This window comes from Meleagris gallopavo, chromosome 8, assembly GCF_000146605.3.
Source record: "Meleagris gallopavo isolate NT-WF06-2002-E0010 breed Aviagen turkey brand Nicholas breeding stock chromosome 8, Turkey_5.1, whole genome shotgun sequence".
NCBI classification, from domain to species: domain Eukaryota; kingdom Metazoa; phylum Chordata; class Aves; order Galliformes; family Phasianidae; genus Meleagris; species Meleagris gallopavo.
Genome location: NC_015018.2, coordinates 15,199,973 through 15,225,646, shown reverse-complemented (window position 1 = coordinate 15,225,646; position 25,674 = coordinate 15,199,973). Strand labels below are relative to the sequence as shown.

At 42.6% G+C, this 25,674-nt stretch overlaps 1 protein-coding gene and 1 long non-coding RNA gene across 5 annotated transcripts in view; one reads left to right on the top strand and one right to left on the bottom strand.

The window, feature by feature from the left end:
- Window positions 1–1,525, bottom strand: part of LOC109368794 — a 2,405-nt gene extending 880 nt beyond the window's left edge. The window contains exons 1-2 of the long non-coding RNA XR_002117138.1: window positions 1,438–1,525; window positions 1,263–1,327 (exon numbers count right to left, since the gene is read on the bottom strand). This is a non-coding gene — a long non-coding RNA (uncharacterized LOC109368794). The remainder of the gene's footprint in view (window positions 1–1,262; window positions 1,328–1,437) is intronic.
- The window catches only part of ZSWIM8 (zinc finger SWIM-type containing 8), a 68,276-nt gene that overhangs the window by 36,222 nt on the left and 6,380 nt on the right, over window positions 1–25,674 (top strand). For 3 of the 4 annotated variants that reach the window (XM_010714377.3, XM_031554414.1, XM_010714376.2), the window contains exons 7-25: window positions 961–1,081; window positions 1,440–1,641; window positions 2,446–2,621; window positions 6,503–7,511; window positions 9,196–9,327; window positions 10,252–10,431; window positions 12,122–12,305; window positions 12,854–12,952; window positions 13,847–13,971; window positions 15,226–15,457; window positions 16,201–16,353; window positions 17,438–17,660; window positions 17,856–18,145; window positions 18,585–18,808; window positions 19,102–19,584; window positions 20,183–20,351; window positions 22,065–22,238; window positions 23,540–23,659; window positions 24,590–24,768. In XM_010714377.3, coding sequence (XP_010712679.1) covers window positions 961–1,081; window positions 1,440–1,641; window positions 2,446–2,621; window positions 6,503–7,511; window positions 9,196–9,327; window positions 10,252–10,431; window positions 12,122–12,305; window positions 12,854–12,952; window positions 13,847–13,971; window positions 15,226–15,457; window positions 16,201–16,353; window positions 17,438–17,660; window positions 17,856–18,145; window positions 18,585–18,808; window positions 19,102–19,584; window positions 20,183–20,351; window positions 22,065–22,238; window positions 23,540–23,659; window positions 24,590–24,768 — 4,475 coding nt within the window. The remainder of the gene's footprint in view (window positions 1–960; window positions 1,082–1,439; window positions 1,642–2,445; window positions 2,622–6,502; window positions 7,512–9,195; window positions 9,328–10,251; window positions 10,432–12,121; window positions 12,306–12,853; window positions 12,953–13,846; window positions 13,972–15,225; window positions 15,458–16,200; window positions 16,354–17,437; window positions 17,661–17,855; window positions 18,146–18,584; window positions 18,809–19,101; window positions 19,585–20,182; window positions 20,352–22,064; window positions 22,239–23,539; window positions 23,660–24,589; window positions 24,769–25,674) is intronic. The other variant, XM_010714378.2, reaches the window with a different exon arrangement.

Below are 25,674 nucleotides of genomic sequence, written 5' to 3'. Positions count from 1 at the left end.
CTATTGCCTTGAGTTTCTGAACTGATAGGTTACTGAGTGTCTGGGATTGGAAGTGAAGGTCAAGGAAAAGGGTTAAGTACAAGCAAGCATGTAGTGCAGTGGCAGGAAATTGTTACTGTAATGGACTCCTTGGAGTAAATTCAGAGAAAGGCAGCATCAGACAATGCACTTTTCTAACTAGAAGATTTTTCTATTTAACTACTTCAGTTCCAGGAAGTGTTGGTAGGAATGAATCTCTCCTTCTTTCAAGTAGAAGATTGATTATTGGTAACACTCTAATGAGTTAGCTGTGGCTTGGGCTAGCTTAGCTATGTCTTGGTTATCAGAGAAGTTATAGTGTATTCCTATTTTAATGCTGCATTATCCTTCTGGTCCAGAATTTTCCTAATATCCAATATGAACACTCCATTTTTTATTATTTTTGTTATCTTGCACTACCACTAAGTGTTTATCTGTGACTCCAAGTATCTGTAGCCTGTTAATGATCACCCCTCACTCTCTTCTTCTTAGTCAGAACAAGTCCAGCTTCTTCAGTTTCTCCTTGTAGGTCAGTGTTCTGTGCCTCTGTATCCCTCTGCTATAATCCTATCTGGTTTGTGTTCAGCTTGGTGCCAACTGTAATCACTAAACTATTTCAACTAGTCAGCAATTTGACTTTCAGTCTATATTGGTGCATGGGGTTTTCTATCCCACGTACAGAAGTCCATATTTCTCAAAGAAGTTAATTGGTTTCTGTTGGCATAATCTGTAAGTTTCTCCCAATCCACCCAGCTCTAGTGCATGACAGTTTTGTCTCCCAATTAAGCATTGCCGGTTATTCAGGTAAGTATAATATTTTGAGATAGTTCTCCAATGGGTGAAATAAACTGAGTAACACTGCTTTGTGCTCCCTGTAATCCCGGTGGTTGGGCACACGGAGAAAAATCTCTTCAAAACCTGTGTATGTGTTCTTGTGTCAAGATCCCACTGCTGGACCATCTGCATCAGATCAAAGCACCTGGTACCTAGATGAATCTACCCTGAGTGACAACATAAAGAAAACCCTTCATAAATTCTGTGGGCCCTCTCCTGTTGTTTTCAGGTAAATGATCTTTTCCTGAAGAGAAAAAGAAATGTTGCTGTAATCTGCAGATTTATTCACTGTTTGGTGTATACCCTTTCATGATGCTACGGTATAAAGGATGCCTAGTTTTGAGGAAATAGTATTTTTGTGTAGCTTGTCCAGTGTTGCTGCGGTGGAGTACACAGTATTTGCACAATACCTTACTTGTGTGGTGGTCTCAGTATCATCATGTTTCCTCTTCTAAGTTAAGCATGGCTGTCCCATCTAGGGTGCAAACACATTGCTGGATATTGAATATACCCAGGATTTTGTGTGGCTGTGCTTGCCTCCTTTTTTTTTTATTTTTTTAAACCCTGTGCTTCTGTTTTACCCACAGTGATGTGAATTCCATGTATCTCTCTTCCACGGAGCCTCCAGCTGCTGCTGAGTGGGCCTGTCTCTTGCGTCCCCTGCGAGGGAGAGAACCTGAGGGAATCTGGAACCTACTTTCTATTGTGCGGGAGATGTTTAAGAGACGGGATAGCAACGCTGCTCCTTTGCTGGAGATTCTGACTGACCAGTGTCTGAACTATGAACAGGTACCTGAGCACCCTTGCCTTGGAGGGAGAAATTCCAGAAAGTGAAGCTGAGTCAATGACTGATCCTCATGTATCTGTAGAACTTATCTCTGAGTAACTTTTGCTTCTTCACTCTAAATTTGTTATCCTTTGCTCCTGTGATGATTCAGTGTTCTCTCAGCAACGCTATATCCCCAAAATACCTCAACCTTTTAAGTAGGAATATATGGAGTCTGCACTACTTTGTTCAGCACATTTGATTTGATTTCTGGCTAGTCAAGATGAATTAATGTAATGATTTTTTTCTAAACAAAGTACTTCACATACGAACTGTCATTTTGACAAAACGTAAAGAAATGTGTTGGGCAGTAAAATCTCATTCTTTGGTTTTGAATGTTTGAGTCATGAATTTTTTGATATATTTTTTATTAATATAAGGAAAAAGGTGTCCTTTTACAGTTTGTGATACTTTGTAACATAAAATAGTGAGGGTTTCCTTATTATACATCACATGGCTCAGCTTCTAGCAAGGGAAAGAAAATACTTCATTTATCACATTTGTTCACTTTTTTTCCTCCAGATGTGAAGGCCTTTAGCAAGAGAGCATCTTGTGAGTGCTTTGTTCTGCAGCTTTGTGCCTTCTAAACAAAAGTAAATACAAATTGAGAGGTTCTTATGAAGCAGTACTGCTTTAATGCTCGTAGTTATTTTGGAGTCATGAAAACATGGTGCTAGCTAGAGCTTCTTTTTTGTTGTGGATATGAAGTTAGATGAGAGTGGGGATGCTAGCCACATCACTGCTCCACTGACTATTTTCTTCTGCAGATAACTGGCTGGTGGTACAGTGTGCGGACGTCTGCGTCACACAGCAGTGCTAGCGGGCACACAGGACGCAGCAATGGGCAGTCAGAAGTAGCTGCTCATGCCTGTGCAAGTATGTGTGATGAGATGGTGGTTCTTTGGAGGCTGGCTGTCCTTGACCCAACTATAAGTCCACAGAGGTGAGCAACAGAATCAGCTGGTGTATAGGAACTAGCTTAAGCAGTGGACTCCAATCTCTTGTTCAGTTTTGTGATGTGTGCACACAGAGTTTTTTCCTGCAGATGTGTTGTGTTTGTATCATTACCTCGTTAACTGTTCAGCCATTACACAGTCCTTCTGCACTGTGTACTCCAGTTTAAGAGCAAATTGCTTTTAACTGCAACTGGAGTTGCTGCTCACTTCTAGCAACTCCACGTAATGTGAATAATATGTTGTTTTCTGGGCAGTTTGCTTTATGCAGGAGTGTATGTCTACATTTCAGTGTATCAGTGGAGATCATGTCTTTGGATGGTAATACAGGCTACCAATAAATTTTAATGCTTTTTAATTTTAACAATTCAACACTTTAACGTATTTCTGTTTAGTCCAGTAATTAATGATTTTCTGTTTTGAGAGAAGCTGTTTCTTTGCTTTCTTTGCTCTTAGGGAGCTTATTCTCTGGAGTGTATTGGCAAACAGTATCACCGGTTGTACAATTAATGAATATACTGATGTTATGGTATAGCAGTGTACAATTAACAAATATACAGATGTTAAGGTATAACAGAGAGCTTGGCTATGATGTTATTACACCAAAGCAGAAAACAGAAATGATAGGTAGACTCACCTGTAATCTGGGCTCACGAGGGAAACTCCGGTGGAGTGGATTTCCGGAAGAGATCCTTCCCCACTGGGGGTCAGCTTCAGCTCTTAAATGAGTCTAGGAGAGGTGAAGCCAGGCTCCACCCTTTCCTGTAGCACAGGTGAATTGCCTTCACCTGTGCTCCCATGGCTGATTCATTGCTCGCCTCAGGTGATTAATCAGAGGTTCAGGCCGTGATTCAGCAGCCCCATACTGTGCATCATTTTTTTTTTTGTCAGTGTTTTTGATAGTCTGAGGAAAAACTGTGAAGCTTAGACAGGTTTCTGAATCACATCCTGCCTTGGTATCTTTATGTGGTACAACTTGATTAGTTGAGTTATTGATTACTCAAGTTGAGTACTGTGGTCAACGCTGATAAATTTTTTTTAGTATATGCAGTCTACAAAGTGTGAAGCAAAATATAGTGAGTAAGTCTAATGTGAAATATGTGGTCAGAAAATGTTTTTCAGGGCAAATGAAAATAGGACGGTATTTTTAATTCAGTTACACATGAACAGCATTTGGTTTTTGTGAATTGTTGTGTGACATGAGTAAAATGCCTTATCTTTGAAAGGTACACCAGGGATGCTAAACTGGGTGCAGTTTCTACCTTGTACAGTCTGCAATGAGGTACCTAAATACAGGAGATGAAGACAAGTAAAAAACTATAGGAAACTGGGAATGAGGTATAAAATAAACAAAACCATCAATTGACATGCACTGGAAAAAAACCAAAAGGTTTTAGCCTTTAATAAAGTGTATAAAAGCGCTACATGTATTCACATTCAAGCTATCTGGTGCAGTTCAGAATTGCTCAGATCTACTTGAATTCATGCATAATTGAAATACTTCTGCTTAATTTCCTGTTCTCTTGGCATTTGAATAGTCCCCAAGAAGATCCCTCTTTTATCCATCGTTGCTATCCTTTCCAGTGAATTGTAAGGAGAATTGCTACTGCATTTTTAATTCATTGCAGGTGCTCATCCTTATGTTACCTTTCTTAAGTAATTCTCTCTCCTCCTTCTTATTTCTGAAAATCCTTTCCTCAAGCTCTTCCAGCCTGCTCCCTCGTAATTAATTTCTTCAGACAAATGGAAGTGTTCTATGCTGTTGAGCTGGGTTTTTTTTTTTTTTTAAAATTGGTCTTTGTATGTATTTGATAACATTGTTTTCTGTTGCTTTCGATAGGTAAGAGGGTTAAAGTTTTGGGCTTGTACCTCAGATCTCTAAGATCTGTGGCAGGAACAGGACAGCAGTTTAATGAGACACTTGGCACAAAGACTTTTCTAGAAACGTATTGAATTAGATCACCTAAACATCGTTACCCATTCAGACTAACTTGTTTGCCTGTTTAGGCCATATCTGAGATTTGGAGCTGCAAAATGCAGAAATGTTTTGTCCTTCCTGTGGTAATATGAGGCATGGGGCTACCTGCTTGTATGGTATAAGGCAGAGAGTATAGCTGCCACTGACTGGTTTTCAGGTCACCCCAGAAAGGTATTGGTCACAGTTTGGTAACAAAGAATCATTATAGAAATGATTTGGATTGGAATGGACCTTTAAGATTACCTAGTTCCAGCCCCCTGCTATAGGAAGTGACACCTCCCTCTAGACCACGTTGCTCAAAGCCCCATTCAGCCTGGCCTTAAATGCTTCCAGGGAGATGGCATTTACAGTCTCATTGGGCTACCTGTTCCAATGCCTCACCACTCCCACAGTAAAGAATTTCTTCCAAATATCTGGTTTAAATCTACTCTCTTCCAGTTTATAACCATTTCCCTTTGTCCTTTCTACATGCCTTTCTAAAAAGTCCCTCCCTAGCTTTCCTGTAAGTCCTCTTCAGGTACCCCTTTCTGAGGATAACGGCGCACTGGAAAACTCCTAAAGTAGGCTATTTTCAAGTAGAGATGCTTCCATTTTGGTGCCAGCCCTTAAATGAGGCTAGAAGGGGGTGGTCCTAGGGTCTACCCCTTCTAGTTGCACAAGTGAATTGCTTGCACCTGTGCTCCCAGGGCTGGATTCACCCCATCACCAGGTGCTCAATCACTGGTTCATGCCTTGACCTGTCAGTTCCCATACACTGCTGTGCAATTTAGGTGAATTTAAGCCTACCAGCTTGTTTCAATTACATTTTTGTCTTGCTTGTTCTGCAAGTAAACACAGGATTTGCAAATAGTTATGTCTTCTGAGGATAGCCTGCTACAGCCTAAATTAAGTTTTAGATAGGCATATCACGGTAGAAAAATTCATGCCTGAGAGGTAGACTGGGAGGTCCTGTGTGGCTTAGGGCTTCTGTGGGCAGGCTGTATCGGTTGTACTTGACAGGAGTTGTGAAACGGCACTGCTAACATCTCCTACAAGCAGTTTTATCCTAGAAGTTAGAAGTGACCTATGAGAATCAAGTCCAGCTCTTGTTTTCACACAGCACCACCCAAAATCTATATCCAGTGTCTTAGAGCGGTGTCCAAACACTACTTGAACTCCAGTACCTGGGATTGTGCTTGCTGCCCTGTGCAGCCTGTTCCATGCCCACCACCCTCTGGTGCAGACCCTTTCCCTCACCCTCAGCTGCCCTCCCCTGACGCAGCTCCATGCCGTTCCCTCGGGCCCTGTCGCTGTCACACAGAGCAGAGCTCAGCGCTGCCCTCCGCTCCCTGTGAGGAGCTGCAGCTGCCATGAGGGCTCCCCTCAGCTCCTCTGCTGAGCAAATCCAGGAGCCTCAGCTGCTCCTCACACACGTTGCCCTCTAGACTCCTCACCATCTTCACAGCCATCCTTTGGACGCTCTCTGTTAGCTTTCTGTCCACATGTTGTGGCACCTAGAGCTGCACTCAAGTGCTGGAGGTGAGGCCACACAGTGAAGTTTTACGCGTACTTCCAAGAACACTTCCCCATGGCACTTGCTGGTCAGATTGCTGGGGCTCATATTGCCAATTCCTTATTTGAAGCAGATAACAAAAACAAAGCAGTGTTTCAATTTAAACCTCCCAGTTTGTATCACTGATGGTACTGTTCACATCTTGTTTCTATGTTGTGGGCCTATCTAGGATTGGTTGTTTTTAGACCTGTTTCCTTTTTCTAGTCTGTCGTCTTAATAATCTTGTCTATACCTAATTCAAAAAAAGAGCTTTCTGAACAAGAGGAGTGGTTTAAGAGGAAGTTTGTTGCTGGTGCGTTTTATGTTTGCTCTCTAACCTATTCTTTTTCTTCTTCTCTTAGGCGCAGGGACCTTTGCTCCCAGCTCAGGCAGTGGCAGCTAAAGGTCATAGATAATGTTAAGAGAGGTCAGCACAAGAAATCACTGGAGAAGCTATTCCAGGGTTTCAAGCCAGCAGTGGAAGCCTGTTACTTCAACTGGGAGGAAGCTTATCCTATCCCTGGGATCACCTATAGCAGCACTGACAAGAAAAACTCATTCTGTTGGGTAAAGGCCATCCAACAGAGGAGCTGCCGGTTGCAGTGTGCAGAAACTGCTTGTGAGGCTGGTAGAGCCCATGGACAGGAGCCTGGGGGACCATGTCTGCAACCTGGGGACAGGCTGCGTCCCTCACCCCAGGAGCCAGCGGTTCGTCCAAAGGAACTTACTGGAAAGCGAAAAGTTGTCTCTGAAACACCCCAGAGAGTTCTGCGACGACTTTCAGCAGAAGGTGATAAAGCTGTGTATAAGACTGCAGTGGGCAAAGCTAAGTTGACAGTGAGCAAAAGTTTGACCAGTAAGCATAGTGGGAAACGCCGCATGAGCAGTGAAGACAGCTCCCTGGAGCCAGACTTAGCAGAGATGAGCCTGGATGACAGCAGCTTGGCGCTGGGTGCAGAAGCCAGCAATACGTTTAGTTTTACGGAAAGCCCACTGAGCAGGAGCTACAGGGATGCCTTTGAGGAGGATGGTGGGGTGTACTTCTCTGAGGGACCTGAGCCCAGTGTCAGGAGCAGTTCCACAGGCAAGAAATTTACCAAGGATCCTGTGGGAGAGATAGGTAGTGGTGATGATGACCTGACTTCTGCAGATGAGAACAGCGGTGGTTTGAGCCTGAAGCCAGAAGAAGTAGGAGAGAATGGTGCGGCAGGTGGAGGGGATGACGGAGAAGAGGAAGATGATTACCAGGTATACTATCTGAATCCACAAGAGGTAGCCAAGGAGGATGATGACAAAGCTGAAGGGGGAAACGAGGAGGAGCAGGATATATTTGCTGGTATAAAGCCTCTGGAGCAGGAGAACCGGATGGAGGTGAGCAGAATCTAGTTCAAAACATTGTTTTTCAGTTTTCTTCATATATTACGAACCTCACGTTCTCTCCACTCTCCCAGTTATTGCAGTTAACCTAGTATGTTGTTATATAAAGTGATTATTAAGCCATCATTATATGGCTTAATTATATCATAACCTATTATATCATAAGATATCTACAATCTTAATGTGGTAGTAACATACTTGCTTTCCTACAAGCTTAATTCCCTTCTACTGTGCAGGCATGTCCTAATTTTAGCTGGTGCTATATTGCAAATGTGGGCAAAACTTTTTTTTCTAGCTGTTCAGACCAGGCAAAATAATGAGCAGAATACTGCAGAGGGTTAGTACCAGGTCCTGTCCTGTTTAACATCTTAATGATCTAGATGATGTGATAGAGTGCACCCTTAGCAAATTCATAGATGACACAGAAGTGGGGGGAGTGATGGATACACAAAAGTGTTGTGCTTCCATCCAGAGGGACCTTGTCAGACTGGAGATGTGGGCTGACAAGAATCTCTTTGCACAAGAAGTGCAAAGTCCTGCACCTGGGAATAACTCCAGGCCACCAGTACATGCTGGGGGTGCTTTCTATCTAGAAAGCAACTTTGCAGAAATGATTTAAATGTCCTAGTGGATATCAAGTTGAACATGTGTCAGCAGTGTGCCCTTGTTGCTAAGAAAACCAACAAACAGTATTCTTGATTTCATTATGTAAAGTATTGTCAACAGGTTAAGAGAGGTAATCCTTCCCCTCTGCTGGGTCCCCCCATACAAGAGAGACCTGAATGTGCTGGAGAGAGTTCAGTGGATGGCCACCAAAATGATTAAGGGATTGCATCATCATTCCTGTGATGAGAGGCTGAGAGAGCTGGGACTGTTCAGCCTGGAGTAGAGGAAGCTTGGGATGTTATCAGTGTCCTGATACACCTGAAGGGAGAGTGCAAAGAAGATAGAGCCTGGTTCTTTTCAGCAGTACCAAGTTCCAGTACAAAAGCAATGGGCACACAAGAGGTTCTGTGTGAACACTAGAAAGCACTTCTTTGGTGTCCAGTGCACTAGCAGAGGCTGCCCAGAGGGGGTGCGGAGTCTCCCTCCTTGGAGATCATCAAAAACTGTCCAGATGTGGACTTGAATAGCCTGCTCTGGATCTCTGCTTGAGCAGAGCTGTTGGACCAGATGATCTCCAGAGGTCCTTTACAATCATTATGTGATTCTGTGAAAATTGAGCTAAAATTCGAAATAAGTATCAAGGAATGCCCACCAGGAGGAAAATCTATCAAACTGCATAAGCAGAAGTTCTTTGGAAGACCAGAGATGATCTAAATAGATATTGCCACATTTCTGTAATTATCTCAATATACATTCAGGGCTTACACCTATATAAGCAAGCAGTGAAAAAGGAGGTACATGGAAGCAGTTATAGTCAGTCAGTTTCCTTTGAGTTATTCTCTGATCTCTTATAGCACTTGAAGGGAGGGACTATTCATACAAGATAAGCATTTTCAAGGTGCGCTTAAAGGAATGGTGATGAAGGCTGAGGCAAGGAGTTCTCTGAGCATGCCTGCTGCTGAGATTAATTGTGAATTGTGTTTTACCGAGACTTTGAGAGAAGTGGTTTGAGCAGGCTATCTCTAGCCTGAAGGTGTGTGATTTGAATACGATTACCTGTTCTTTCTTACAGATCCTGTTTGCCTGTGCAGAAGCCCTGTATGCACATGGATACAGTAATGAAGCATGTCGCTTAACTGTAGAACTTGCCAGGGACCTATTAGCCAACCCTCCAGATCTCAAAGTGGAGCAGCCACCAACTAAGGTAGAGAATACTTACCTAGTTTTGGGGATGGAGGGTAAAACAGAAGAAAGATATGGGATGGATACAACAGCATTCCTAGGCATTTCTTACATATTGTGATTCAGGTCCCTTCATTGATGTTGTCACTGAGTTGAGCTCTGGGTGTCATTAACATACCTGATCACTGTGCACTTGTGAAGGAATATAAAGGAGAAAAAATGTAAGAGGCCGTTCAGCATGAGTTTGAATTTTTAAGAAACTCTGGTTTTGTTACAAGTTCCTCAACCTGGTTTGTTAAGATCTGCAGCTTTTTTAGGAATCTGTTTTGAATCTGGTTGAGCATCTGTTAAACGGGATAAAGCATCCTGTTTAACATCAGTTTCAAAGAATGTTTTGTTTAAGAGATACCTGCTACTATGCTATGAGATTATACAGCAATAAAGTCTTGATTTTTGTGTAGATTTGTGCAGGTGACCTGCTTGTTTCATATGTTTCTTTCTTAGTCTTTTTTTACTCTGCTATTTCATAATGTGCACTGGAAATGTTAGGAGCTTTGCTGTTTTAGAATACAGGATTGGATAGAAAAGAAAAAAGCATAAACTTCTGGAAAATTACTTGTAGTGGCACTAAGCAATGTTTAAGGAAAAGTTCCCCTGGAAGGAACCAGGCATGCAGCATCTGCCTGCAAAGCATCAGTCCAGTAACAGACATGCATGTCATCAACGGGCCAGCTCTTTATCATGTTGTGCTGAGATGACATAGGGGGAGGAGTGATGGTGGTTAATAACCACTGGGATTTGTTATTCTTCAGCAAAGGAAATCACTTTTAAATGTGTTTTTTTCTTCTCTCTTGGTTATCTTTATCCTATAAAGAATAGGAGGGCAGGCATAGCATCATTTAGGATGTTTAGGAAAGGGTCCTGTTACAAATTCTTTGTCAAACAGGGCAAAAAGAACAAGGTATCAACCAGCAAGCAAACATGGATGGCAACCAACACCTTGTCCAAAGCTGCTTTCCTACTGACTGTATTGAGTGAGCGGCTGGAGTACCACAACCTGGCCTTCCGAATAGGAATGTTTGCTCTGGAGCTGCAGAGACCGCCTGCCTCTACAAAGGCACTAGAGGTACAGAACATTTTAAAGGCAGTATCCATGATAAACATTGTGCTGCTTGAATGCTTATCATAGAATCATAGAATTACAAGGTTGGCAAGGACCTACCAGATCATCTAGTCCAACTGTCCTCTCATTACCACTGCTACCACAAGCTGCTAAACCATATCTCGTAGCTTCTCATCCAAATGCCTCTTGAACACTGCCAGGGATGGTGACTCCCTGGGCAGGCCATTCCAGTGCCTGAGAGAAAAAGTTTTTCTTTATGCCTAATCTAAACCTCCTCAGGTACAACTTGTGGCCATATCCTCAATCCTGTTGGTTGCCTGGGAGAAAGGCCAAACCCCCTCCTCATCACAACCTCCCTTCAGGAAGTTGTGATGCTTACGGTTCAGGAAGTTATGCTTATGGTTCCCATTTAAATTCTTGAAGTTGGATAGTTTTTTAATATGTTCTCTAAAAATTGTTTTTACTGAAACAAAATGGGTTGTCCACGAATCCCAAGCATGTGTTAATTTGCCAGAAACTTGATTAGAAATACCATTTCATTTGGGGTCATCCTTCACTGAAAGGATGACAAGACATCCTTGCCAAAGGCCTGTGATTTCACATGAAGATAGAGTCTTGAAAGTGTTTAAATGAGAACGGTATATTTTATGAGTATTTTATTTTAAATGGAGCAGTTTACTTCTTGTTATCTTAAGTATGTTTCCAGTCTGCTTGGCCAATTTAGGGGAAAAAAACAACCATTTGTAAACTGAATTGTCTATACTTGCATTGATGAAATGGTTTGAAATATATTTCCTGGGTGTACTGCTGCAATTCTTTCATGTTTGAAAATTGTTGCTCTTGGTGACATTTCATTTCTTGGCACATGAGCATGTGCACAGTGCAGATATATAGTTTTGGACACTGCCTAATTACTACTAGACTTCCTGTTTAGAAAAGTACTCAGTTAAGACCTTGTCTATTTGATTTACAGCCTCATTGCTTTGAATGCAGTGTTGAGCAGTCCTTGAGATGTGTACTATTGCTAGCAATCCACCAAGTACACTTGTTACACTAATTATCTATACTTCTTACAGTCTGATTACAAGATTAAGTGTGAGATTGGCACAAGCTACCTACGCTGTTTCAGAGAAAACAATCACTTTCAAATTTTCAAAATGGAACGAATGCAGAAATTACATAGAGTATTAAAATGTAGGTCTTCACCCTGGTGTGCTGTGCTTGCTGCCACCCCATGCTGTTATTCTCTAGTCAATCCTTCTTGTATTTAATGAGTGTAATTCCTATCTTAGCATCCTTTTTTTCCATACATGTCATCACTTCTATAGTGCCTTATCTAGTCAAACACTTCTCCTGATGTTCCTTTGATAGCTCAAGAGTTATAATTTGAGTGAAAAAGGAGGCTGTGTATAAATGTGGGTCAAGACATATATTAAAATTGAAAATCTGATCTGGTGGTTGGCGAGCTTCTCCATGGTGGAGGGGTTGGAGCTAGGTTTGAAGATTTAAGGTTCTGTCCAACCTAAGCTATTCTATGATGATTCTGTGATGTGTGTTCACTGTGGAAAGAATTGGGTGCTAAAAACTGCTGTAATGTAATGGACCAATAGAAACTATTGCTATACTTCAACATATGTATAGGGAAAAATGGTGCTGATGACAGCCTCTTCTGTTCCCTTGTGGATACTACCAGGTGAAGCTGGCATATCAGGAGTCTGAGATTGCAGCCCTCTTGAAGAAGATTCCCTTGGTCACTAATGAGATGAATACTATTCGAGGAAGAGCTGAAGAACTGCGAGAAGGAACATTGTGTGATTATCGTCCTGTCCTGCCTCTCATGTTGGCTAGCTTTATATTTGATGTCCTGTGCACTCCAGGTACTGTCTACATTGGCTTGAATGTGCAAAGGGAATCTTTTGAGATAGCACGTCTTAAGGGGTTTTCAAACAGAAAATGTCCACTGGATATATAATAACTTAATCTTGATTCTTCCCACACTGTTGCTTGCTCTTGCTTCCATGTTGCTCCGGAGATATAAATTCTCTCTCCTTATTTTTACATTTGGAAGTAACTGAAAACTTACCATATTCCAGCACTGCTAGTCTACTTTTTTTAAAATGGTTAAAAATAGTTTTCTGCTATTATGATGGTTATATTCAGTGGAAGATAATATAAGTGCAGGATTTAAAAAAAGAAACCAGCATCCTGAGATTAGATGATTTGGTGATATTCCTGCCTGGTTAGGAGCCTTCTGAGTTTAGAGGGAGAGAAAGGGAAGAAAAACAAGGTATTGTCTTGAAACTGATACAAAGATTAGGAATAGGAGCATGGGAAGCTCTGCAAATTTAGAAAGCTCTCAGAAACAGCTGTTACCCTGAGATCCTAGTTCTGAAAGCTGAGCACTAATTCTCTTGTCTTCTTTCAGTGGTTTCTCCTACAGGCTGTAGACCTCCAAGTCGCAATTGGAATAATGAAATGCCTGGAGATGAAGAGCTTGGTTTTGAAGCAGCTGTTGCTGCTCTTGGTAATAATTTTATTATTATTATTATTATAATATATATTATTATTATTGTTTTTTACAAGAAAAGGTTTTTCTCATCTGTGTTCTGCATCTTCCCTCATTTTGGGTGGTAAAAGGTTATAGCTTGTTCCAGTTTGGTACAAAAATGAAAGTGTTTGCACGGTTTGTTAGAACTAGATGCAGAAAGATTCTGCATGCCAGGTTTGAGGTGCCTTAGGAAAGCTGTTTAAAAAAAAAAAAAAAGAGGACAGGAACTGGATGTTAAAGTAGTAATGCTATCTTAGTTTTCTTTTTGATCTCTTGTGATGGAAGATGTATTGCTTTAATGAAGATGAGCAGTTTCAGAGAAAAAAAGGCAATCATTCAGAAGACAATGATGGTGAAAGACTAGCAGAATTATTCTTCAGCATTATCATGTAATTCAAGATACTGGACTCCTACCTCTCATTTATAACAGCTTCAGTGACAAAGCAATAGTTATACTTATTCTGTTGGTGGTAATGTATATATGTTATAAAGCTGCATGCAAAATTAGGAATAGAATGGGTTAAACAAGACCGGTCCTCTGTTGCCTTATCTCTGAAAGGACGAAGATGAGTTCTCTATGGAGCAGAAATGCTGGCTTTGAGCATCAGCAGCTGGAAAAACTTATTTCAAGATGAAGTTGTGGACATGTCTGGCCTCTTCTCTATGGCATGTTCTGATCATATTGCTCTGACATTGTACTGTGCTTAATATTCTGGGGGCATACAGTCGCTCCTGTTTATTCATAATCTCTTTCTGAAGTTAACAGAAAAATAGGAAAAGTTCTTCTTCATATGTATATATGTTGCTAAGAATGCAGTGTAGTCCCATGGGCTCGCTTGCCTTTTCATCCCTCTCTTTTCTGGCCTGTAGGCATGAAGACAACTGTCAGTGAAGCAGAACATCCTCTGTTGTGTGAAGGCACTCGAAGGGAGAAAGGAGATCTGGCACTAGCTCTGATGATTACCTACAAGGATGATCAATCGAAGCTGAAGAAGGTGAGCCTCCCTTTAAAAGGGGGCATAGAGATGCAGAGTAAACCGTGATTGTGTTTTGATGGATTGCAGAGTTTTCCCAGTGAGCATAAGTCACTATGTCATGCACTGATGATTTGCAGGCACGTTGTTAGTTTTTATATTCTCTTACTGAGGCAAAATCTGACTGCACATTATGCATTGCCCTGGTAGAGGCACTCTTACCAAACGTTTCTTAAGCTCCAGTTGAGAGATGCTTTTACTTGGCTGCTAAAACAAGGTTTTTGTCCCAGGGTTTCCAGTATGCTCTGTATCTGCTATATGGGGATTAGTTCTGTTTTACTGCAGCATTTTGTTGTCTTTTTAATCTCTCATTCCATATACAAGTTCAATCCACCTGTGCCTTAATGGCCCATGCAAAAGAGAGTACAACTCTGCTCCCACTTCATGACTTAGAGGAAAAAAATTATCAAAAACTGTTGAGGCTTCAAGAAAGTTTTTTTTTTTATCATTTTTATTCAGAAGCACTTCTCCCAGTAAAAATACTATTAATGTATTTCTCTCACCTAAAGCTGAAGCTTTTTTGTTTTACTCTTCTCAGCTACGAGGATGAACAGGGAGGTTATGATATCAGTCGTCTAAAAATAAGTGCTCTATCAGACCTGTGATGTTCATTCCATGTATAGAGCAAAGAGTAGAATTGGACAAACAAAAAATAATGCGGTCGAGCTTTGTTCCCCAGTTCTGTAGTAAATACGGCGAAGAAGGTGTTGTTATTGTCGGTTGGTGGAAGGCAATTTCTCTAGTGTCTGAAAGTTTGAAGAGGCTTTGCCAGTTTCTTAGTAATTGTGTGACAGGTTTTGGATGTTGAGGATGGAAATCTAATGACTTAAACTTAAGAACATATAATGACAGACGCTAAATATAGAATCCTCTGTTCTGTTCTTGATGTGGCAGAACTGCTTCTGTAATGTCAGGTTAGGTGTTTTTCAAGTGAAGGCAATGGCTTTTTTGAAGTGAAAATGGGGATATTACTGAGTACAAATGAACTGTTGCAATGCAGGCCATATGGCTCTCAACTGTGCCTAGCAGATCTTCTGTGTGAGGAAGTGCTGCCTCCTTTTACTGAAAAAGCATTTTCTTTTTTTCTCCAGTTGAGTGGAGTTTATAGTCTTCCAGGAAATGATGTGGTACTTTCCCTCTATTTATTAGTATAATGCCTGTTCTCTTATCCATCTGAAAAACTCTTTTATATAAATTTTTTTCTTGCTGTTTAAGATTTTAGACAAACTTCTGGACAGAGAGAGTCAGACTCACAAGCCACAGACTCTGAGTTCCTTCTACTCTTCCAGCAAGCCTACAGTAGCAAACCAAAAGTCTCCTTCCAAACATGCTGCCCAGTCCACTGCAGCTATCCAGCAGCTTCCAGGGACTTCAGTTGCTCAGCAAGCTGGTGTAAGCCCAGCAGTTCAGAGCAGTCCTGAGACTTTTGTGGAGAAGAGTTCACAGGGTAAGAGATGATTTATAAAGGTTATGCTTGAAATCCTTTGGTCGTCCATGTAAAACCTAAACCGTACTACTTGAATAGTAGTCAGAATGATTTATATTAACTACCTGGTATCTTGGTGGTTACTGGAATGTTATTTCCTCCATTGTTTGTCTGAATCCATTTCTGTACATGTTGTTGTTGCTTAGAAATTCAAGCTAATTTTCAGGCTTTCCTGTCTTGAGCCAGCTGTGTTAGCCAGTTACTGTAAAACCACTATGATTCCATCTTTTAGGCTTATATCAGAGGTGCAGTGTTCAAAAAGTTACAAACTGAGTCAGATGCATTCACACAAGATAAATAACTAAAATTGCTGAAGATCATTAGAGATAAATGGTATGATTTTCTTATAGCTGTGCTCGCACTTTGGTTGCAAGCATTACATGCAGGAGAGTGGATGCTTGCTTAACTCTTCCCATAGAGATGAGTTGTAGCTGAGGATAAATACAATAAAGTTAGGGATGCTGGAACATTTTTACTGTAAATCTTTGTGCAAATTTGCACAGTTGCAGCAAATTTTACAAATTTTGTGTTATTAAGTTTCAGTGTTTTTAGCCTACTATCTGATGAAATGCTTAATGCAGAAAAAATTGAGATAATCCTGCTGATAAATACACCAAATTTCTAAAAATCTTGCATCTTTTAATAATTTTAAAGATGCGGAAAGAAATTGTAATAATTAGCTTGTCACTGTCCTGTTTATGCAGAGAGCTCTCAGAGGTCCCCCTGTGAGCCAGCTGGGGAATCCACTGTCTTGAAACAGGAAGGAAAGGTCCCCAGTCGTCTGGCCCTTGGAAACCGAGGTGGATACAATGGGAGATGCTGGGGTTCACCTGTCAGGCAGAAGAAGAAACACACAGGTAGTAACTAACACCTAGTGCTGTGCTGGGTACCATGCTGAGGTTTCAATTGTTCCCTTGCTCTTTCATTCTGCTTGTCAGCCTTTCTTATACTACAGGAGCAATTGATTATCTTTGATAACTAATCTAAGTTGATTATCTTTGTTTAGTCTGGAGAAGAGGAGGCTCAGGGGAGACCTCGTTGCACTCTACAACTTCCTGAAGGGAGGTTGGGGTGAAGAGGGGTTTGGCCTCTTCTCCCAAGCAACGAACAGGACCTGGGGAAATGGCCGCAAGTTGTATCAGAGGAGGTTTAGGTTGGACATGAGGAAAAACTTTTTCTTTCAGAGAGTGATCAGGCACTGGAATGGCTGCCCAGAGAGGTCGTGGAGTCACCATCCCTGGCAGTGTTCAAGAGATGTCTGGATGAGGAGCTGCGAGATAGGGTTTAGTAGCTTGAAGTAGCAGTGGTAATGAGAAGACGGTTGGACTAGATGATCTTATAGGTAGTTTCCAACCTTGTGATTCTGTGATTCTATGAGTTGTTTGGCATGAAAAAAAAAAGATTTTGATCCACAAATTTCCTCCCCTGCCTCTAATGAATTGCAGTTTACCACATGCATGCGTTTCTCACAGCAGCTATGTTCTGGGTAATTGACTAGATATCTGGAATAGAATACTTGTTGTTTTCAGGGAGCAGAGCACTGTGCTCCTGGGTCCAGAAACAAATTTAGGGGAGCTGCTGCCTGACGCACTTCTCTTCAGAAGGTTATGGAAAACCTTTGTATAAATTGTGCAACCTACACTAGGAGGGCATCTGTAGAACTTAAGTTTGTTTGTTTATTTGCATCTTGTTGTTGTATTCTGCTATAAAGATTAGCAGATGGAGAGAGTGGCTGAGATATGGTGTTAAGGGGAAAATAAAGACACGCTGTTCTCAGACTTTTCTGCTTTTTAATCCAAGAACTTCAAAGTGACTGCAAAGTGATATCTATGGCCTCATTTCTTCTCATCCAGTTTGCAATGTTAAATTCTCATTGACGTGACTGTCAGTGATGCATGAGGTGTACCTGTTGACATTACTGTATGTGCTCTGGTGTTGTAGGTATGGCTAGTATTGACAGCAGTGCTCCTGAAACTACCTCTGACAGTTCTCCAACGCTCAGTCGGCGTCCCCTACGTGGGGGATGGGCAGCAACGTCGTGGGGCCGAGGACAAGACAGCGACAGCATCAGTAGTTCTTCAAGCGATTCACTGGGATCTTCCTCTTCCAGTGGCAGTAGGAGAGCCAGTGGGGGAGCCCGTGCAAAAACTGTGGAAGTTGGCAGGTAATGAATAATACATGATGCATAGAGGCAGCCTTCCCTGATGTCAGAGGACTAGCATGTGTGCATTAAGAAATACTTTCCTGGGAGAGTTTCTTTGTTTTTTTGTGGACGCTAAAGATAGGAACTTTGCACCTGAGTTAGAGAACTGAGTTAGAGTACCATTGCTCTCTGAAAATTTTCTCTTGTTTTCTTCAGGTATAAAGGGAGGCGGCTGGAAAGCCACGCTCCTCATGTCCCGAACCAGCCTTCAGAGGCAGCTGCCCACTTCTACTTTGAATTGGCCAAGACAGTCCTTATCAAAGCAGGTGGAAACAGCAGTACCTCCATCTTCACCCACCCTTCCTCCAGTGGTGGGCACCAGGGACCACACCGCAACCTTCACCTCTGCGCCTTTGAGATCGGGCTGTATGCACTAGGGCTGCACAATTTTGTGTCTCCCAACTGGCTCTCTCGAACTTACTCCTCCCATGTCTCCTGGATCACAGGTTACAGCAGAACGTAATTGGGAGGCTGGCTTTTGGGCAGGAAAGGGCAGGGGGTGAGCTAATTCCCAAAACTGATGATGCTGTGGCAGTCATGTAAGGCACAGATGGCAGCAGCACAGGCTAAGCACCAGTGACTTGTGCAGTTTTGTTTCAGTTCTGAAGAGCCATAGACTCTTTCAAGTTCCTCTCACTGCCTCACATACATCTTTAGCTTCATTTTGATAATGATACCTTCACTCACTGCTTCCTTATCAAGGGCTCTTCCCTGTTTTGTGTTTTGGGAGGAAGAGCCTTTTATTTGATTTGCAGGCTAAGGTGACTAACAGTACTCTGTTGCATAACTGAAGAAAGTGATGAGTGCACCCCCTGTTGAGGGAAAGCTGGCAAGAACTTCTGTGGGCATGGTCAGTAGTGTGAGAGTCTTCTCTTTTACTCTTAGGGCAGGCCATGGAGATTGGTAGCGCTGCCCTGAACATCTTAGTGGAGTGTTGGGATGGACATCTGACCCCCCCAGAGGTGGCATCATTGGCAGACAGAGCCTCACGGGCCAGAGACTCCAACATGGTGCGGGCAGCTGCTGAACTGGCACTCAGCTGCCTGCCCCACGCCCATGCCCTGAATCCAAATGAGATCCAGAGGGCTCTGGTACAGTGCAAGGAACAGGTGAGTCGAATGGGGGCTAACTACTGACACAGGCTGGTTTCCAGCATCAGGGATGTACTATTACTTGTGGGATTGGCACCTCTCTGCTACAGAACAGCCCTTAGTCTCAGTTCTGTAGGTTTGTCTTTTGTGAATAGCTCTGGCTATTCTGCTGCATAGTTGTGATCTAGCTGCTCCCAGTAACTTCATTTTAGAGTGCCTTATAATTTTTCTCCTGTTGTAATTTGCGTTCTTGTGTTCCTGTTCTTTCATTATTCACTTCTGGTTTTTTTTTTTTTCTCCTCTGCCTTCAGGATAATCTGATGCTGGAAAAGGCCTGTATGGCAGTGGAAGAGGCAGCCAAGGGTGGTGGCGTTTACCCAGAAGTTCTCTTTGAAGTAGCTCACCAGTGGTACTGGCTTTATGAACAGATTGTTGGTGGGACTCCAGCACAGAGAGAAGGTGCCACTGGCTGTAGTGCTGGTGGTGCACGGGCTGCATCAGAAGCAGCACGTGGGCTGACAGACAACCGGGTGACTACTGAGCCAACCACTGTAACAGTGGCAGCTGCAGTAACTGCAGCAGCAACGGTCGTGCCAGTAATCTCTATGGGGTCAACCATGTACCAGCAGCATACAATGGCAGGACCTGCAATGGCACATACACACACCCAGGGCCTCCACCCTTACACCACCCTTCAGACTCACATTCCCTGTAATCCCCAGTATATTGGACACACTATCCAGCACATGCCACGTCCAGCTGTCTTCCCAGTGCCTGGCTCAGCGTACCCACAGGTGAGTCTTACCTGTAGCTCACTCATTTACAGAAATCTTTTGTAACTGCTTCCAGAGGGAGTATGTCTAGCTGAGGAGAGCGTGGGGCTCACCCTAGCTGTTCGGCTGTGTTTTGAGATTGGCTTATGTATTCACTTACTGGTTTGTGATGCCTACTTTGGCTCTCCAGCTCAGCTTTTCATCTGAAAAAGAGCCTTCTGTAGGTGCATGTAAAATCTTGAAAGAATATGAAAGATATCAGTAGGTTTTAATTTTTATTACACAGTAGTTTTTCAGAACACACGCTATGTACTTGACAGAAGCCTCATCATCTTGAAAGTAAATAGAAAGTACAAAGGGGAAAATTAAAGGTTATTTTAGGCTCTATTTGTGAAAGTTCTTGGAATGTTTTTGTGCAAAGTAATCAGATTTAAACGGAGGAGGAACAAGCAGTTGTAGTCATGTGGTGCAAGATAGTTACTGCGCTGCTTCTTGCTATGCTTCCTCTTTGTAACTGGGCTTCCGCTGCTTTTGAGGCTAGTGTGGGAGCATCGTATTTTGGACTTGGAAATGGTGAGATACAGTAGGCATGACTGTTATTTGTTGTCCTCTATTTTAGAGTGTCCATCCAGCATTCATAGGAGCGCAGTACCCCTATTCGGTAACAACACCATCATTGGCAGCTACAGCAGTGTCATTCCCTGGTGTGCCAGTCCCATCCATGACACAGATAGCAGTGCATCCCTACCACAGTGAAACTGGACTGTCACTGTCTTCCAATGTAGCGAGTAAGTGTTACAGCCCTGCCTTGTGCATAGCGTATGTTTGCTACTGGGTCTCCTAGCTGTACTCCTCCAAGTTCTGTTCCTTACCTACATCACTTGGGACAAGGGTTCTTGCTCTGAACTCTGACCAAATCCACCACAGCCTGAAGATGTGCCTGCTCAGTGGTACTGGGATTTGTAATGAGGCCTGATTCAGCTAGTGGAGCTTTAATTGATGTCTGGATAGATGTATAGTATTGAGATTATTTTCAACTCTCAGACTTCAATTCCATGGACCTCCTGGCCTCTAACTTATTTGAAGTTTTAACCCTTAGTGTTAAAACTTAGGACAAGGTGAGCACAAATGATCTTGAGCAGACTTGTGATTCTTTTGGGAGAGCATGCAAGGAGCAGACAGTAGCACTGATGGATATTTTTCCCACCCTAAGAAATTGGAGGCATCCAGTACCTGAAATGTAGAACTTCTGTAGGGTGGGCAGATGTTTTGGCAGAATCACATCAGTAGTAGTCTGAAAGAATGCTTACATGTTGTGCTGGGGCTAGAACAGTGGTGAAGACCTTTCAAGCAGCATACAGCATTGGAATTGCTGATCCTGACTGAGTTCTTAACTGAACTGTTAATTCATGCTAGAGCATTTAAAATAACAGAAGGAAAAAACAACCCCACCCTTTCCAGTTGCCATTGTTTAAGGCTTTCAGAAACTTCTACTTTCAGTTCTTAAAATAGTGTCTTGCTGTTCCTGAAGAACATAGCCACATGGTGACAACTGAGCTCTGGCAACAATTCAGTTCATTTTTGTGGGTTGTTCTCCTTGGCCAAATGTCAAATGTAGCATGGATTTTCCCCACTTTGTGGGTCATTTGGCACATTTTTTTTCTCCTTGGCTGATGAGGTTAGACAGATCTGTCCTGGGAGGCGTATTGTTCTCAGATATACAACTATTCACTAGTAAACATTTAAAAATAAAAAAAATTCTCTCCATGCATTTCTTGAGAAGCAAAGATTAACTTGAGTCCCTTGTCAGAACACAGCTTACTGACTTAATGTTAACTGTCGTCTATACAAGCTTATGTGACATAATGTAATAGATTTTTCTGTAATTTTCCTTCAATTTGTCTGTTTTAGTTCGGTGTCTGAGGGGGACAGAATCTTCTGAAGTTTCCTTGCAGTTTTTACTGTAGATACCTGCTGCCAAGGAGTACAGGAGCAGTTCTTCGTGAGGGTTGACTGGCAGCTAGCCTCTAGTAACTCTCTTCCCACGTAGTATCTGGATGGTGTCGTAACTAACTTAGAGCTGGAGGAACCTTGCAATGTTGGACTTCCTGTGAGAAAATATTGTTCCTGTTGGGTGATTTTTTTCTCAGCAGTTTCTCACCAGATGTTGATGGGTACATCTACATGAATAAGAAACCAGACATCATTTAGTAACTGCAAAGACTTTTGAGTCAACGCGTGTATTTACATGTAAAACACATCGTGTGCATATCCATGGTATACCACAGAAGAGATGAGCAAACATATGATCAACTTGCTTAAGCCCTGCTTGCAAACAAAATAGAGACATTTTTAGCTCATTGTATTTTACTTGCAGGTCTGTATTTTTTGGTTTTTGTATTGTTTTATTTAGGGTAGGAGAACAATACATGAGCCCCCAAAAAACTTCTCTTAGGCTTTGGTTGGTGAGTCCTAATGCTGCTGTTTTGCTTTCTTTTCAGTAGGAAGTGTCCATGCAGGATCAACGTTCCCAGCAATTCAAGGGGCTTCCTTGACATCTCTGTCCTCACAGCCCAACACCCTTGTTACAGGGGGGTTTCCTGCTGAGGATGAGCAGCACAGTCAGCCTGTGAGCCCCCAGGGTCTGCACTACCTCCACTCTGCATACCAAGTTGGTAAGGATCGCCAAGTGGGTTTCTGTGGCCCCCTGGAGAAGGATTCAGGGCAGGGCTACAGGTTTTTACTGTTTGGCAACTTGCTACTGCACTTGTTGAGAAGGATGATATCCTAGCTACATGGGGAAAGCCAATTCATGGTCTTCTATGGAGGTTGAAATGTTGAGAGCTATGGGAGTAAAAGATTGAAGTTAAGTGGGTTAGTATTGGAAAGAGGCTTGTCCTTCAACTAGTGTTTTTTGGAGGAGTCTGGACAGGGCCCTATGGATGTGTCTGTGAAAAGAAGTTTAGTTTCCTGCTGCTCATGGGTGGTGCAGGCTCACCTCTTTTAACAATACCAGTTGAGTCTTCACATGCACAGAGGCATGTTCCCTACACCCCTTCCACCAGGCTGTTGAAGACTGACAAGAAGTGCGTGTGTGTAATTAGTATTCCTTTTTCAGTGACACTAGTTAAGAGGAGAGTCTGTGCCTGAAATTACCATTGTGCAAGAATGTCAGTCCTGGTGTTTGTGCTTGAGCACAGGCTGCAGTAAGCCATTTGTATATAGTGAGAGTGAGAGTCCAACAAAGCAGGTATTTGGAGAGGGAGGAGGGGGCCTCCTAAGATCAGAGGAGCCATTGCAGGGTAGCAAAGGAAGAGAAACAGCAAGAAACTGAAGAAAGACTGTATGTAGATTGCCTGAGTTTTTTTGTTGAAAGCTAGAGAAGAAAGTACTTGTCCAGTCAGGAAGGGATGCGGATGTTCATGGGAAGCATCATGAGGTATGTAGTAACCATGGAAGGCATTTTAATAGCTTGAATAACAGACAGGGAGATGAAGGAAGAGGGTCTGGAAGATCAAAAGAGACTTTTTGCATTACATAGCTCCCGTTAGTATTTTAAAACTATTTAAATTGGAGAATTTGTTTGAAGAGCTGTAGTGGAATTAGGGAAAAGTCTGCAAATTGATGTTACTGCTGCTTGCTGTTGGCCTGTTGTCTTTGCAGCTAAGTAGTTTGATTTTAGGTAGCCTGTTGCAAAATTTGAAGGTATCTGTTTTTTTTCAGGATATCTTTGGGACTTGATCCTACTGTAGATCTAGCAGTCTCTATGCAGCTCTAGAGGGACTCCCCATTCTGGAGCTGATCCAGCTGCTTCCTTTGGCGACAGCCTCCGAGATGGGCCTTTTGTTTCTCTGTGGACTCTTTGCAGTTAGGCAATTTTCTGCCGTTGAAGGGTGGGCTAATGAGGTAGTGTTGAGGTGAATGAAGTCCTACAGAGCAGAAGTGCTGCTTGACTCTGGCTGTCCCTCTCTCACAGGGATGCTGGCTCTGGAGATGCTTGGCCGAAGAACTCAGAGCGATCATCCCAACAACTTCTCCCGCAGTCCACCCTACACAGAGGATGTAAAATGGCTCCTTGGGTTGGCTGCAAAGCTAGGTAAGGCTCAGAGCAGTACTTCAGCAGAAATCAACTTGGGATTTGGACTACGGAGGGTGGGAGGAAAGCTCTTCTAAGAGTGAAACTTCAAAACCTAGGTGAATCTGGTTCCTGATCTCATTTCTGAGAGTTTTTTGAAAGATCCCTGCTGCTCTTTCATCCAGTTGTTCATTTCTGGACTCTCTAATCATGCTGTTGAATTTTCAGGTACTTAAAGTGCATGGGATTGGACAGGGCTCAGACCTTCCATTCTATAACAGTAACTTTTTTCCTTTCCACTACTTTGTAAATATTTTTTTCTTCTTTGTGCGTGTTTATTCTTTCTACAAAGATCTTTTATAGGAATAGGTGCTCAGACCACCAAGTGGGTTTTTTTTGTTGTTGTTGTTCTGTTTTCTTTCAGTTACACTTTGATCTTGAGTCTTTTTTGTCATCTCATGTTTTTTAATTCTTTCACCAGTAACAAGAGCTTAAAAACAACTCTGCAAACAGCCTGCCTGGTGCATGGCATGACTTCTGCTACTGTTAGCAAAGCTCCACTGTGGTGGGGAAGCCTTAATCTCCTTCCAATATCCAGAAGACATGGGTGCTGAGGGTACAGGTGCTTTCTAGATGAGCAGGCTGGAAGTAGTGGGAGGAGGTGCGGTCTCCGTAGTTACCCTGTCCCATCAGTTTTCTTTCAGATTCCTTTTAAAGACAGGAGAACAGGAAATATCACTGTCTGAGGTAGTACCTAGACTCTCCTCAGCCCTGGTGAATTTGTCAGAATAACTGCTTGTCCTTACAAGTTTGCTAGACTCTTCCCAAAGCTGCTGGAAGATATGTAACACTGAGAGGAAGATGCTGTAAGTCCAGGTTCTATCTGGAAGACACCTAATTTCTTGAGTGTCTTTCACCTTAACGCTGTTGTTCTGACTTCTTCCTGTGCAGGTGTAAACTACGTGCATCAGTTTTGTGTCGGTGCAGCCAAGGGAGTGCTGAACCCTTTTGTGCTTCAGGATATCATCATGGAAGCTCTACAGAGGCTTAATCCTGCACATGTGCACAACCATCTGCGCACCCCAGCCTTCCACCAGCTGGTGCAGAGGTGCCAGCAGGTCTACTTGCAGGTAACACGTGGTGTGTCTTCCTGCCTGCCACTGCATGCCCTGTAGGTATTGCCTGTGTGTGCATGTGTAGAGAGGGGAAGAGCCTTTAATATCACGAGCTGAACTGGTCCATTGCCTGATGCACAAAGGGTCTGGGATAGGCATTGCCTGCCTATATGAAGGCTGCATAGAAAAGACTGCATTGCACTCATTCTTCTAAGACCTCTTGCCTCTAGTGCTCACTTTACAGGATAGAAATGTTTTGTACTCCCTATCCTCTTTCCTCTTCACTCTAATTGCTAACCCATGCCTTTTAACTTCTATACTCTTTCTTTGCTATGTTTTCAAGCCATTTGTCCACCTCTCTTTCTGGCCTTTTTATTTTCTTCTTGTTTGTAGTCCCTTTCTGCCTCATAACAAAGTCTTTGCATGAATGGCTGATGTGCCAGTGCTGGCATTTATAGTGGGAGTGGATTGGTCACCCAGTACAGATGAGATGTCTCAGGATTTATTGAAAACAGGACAAGTGTATTTCTGTGAGCCAACTGCCTGTTTCTTAGAACAGTATAAACAGGTCCCCTCCCTTGAGTGCTTCTCTTGAATAAGACACCAAAAGGGTGATTCTGTAAACATACTGTCCAGGTTGGGTTAACTGTCCCATCACTTGGATGGTTTTGGGAAATGTCAGCTTCTTTACTTGAGCTGTTTTTCTGAGCTCCACGAGAGAAACAGGTTTCTTGAAGACTGGACTTGTAGTTTTGGGGCTTTAGTTGAGGGAAGTACTGATGGGAAGAGACGTGTGCCAGCCTTAGAGATATGTTGTAGCAACTCAGTGCAAGTCTTACTCCTATCATGACCCTTAGTGAAGATGATGCCCATGACCAGGGTGGGTCCCTGTGTACAACCTGCAGAATGAACAGTGTGAGG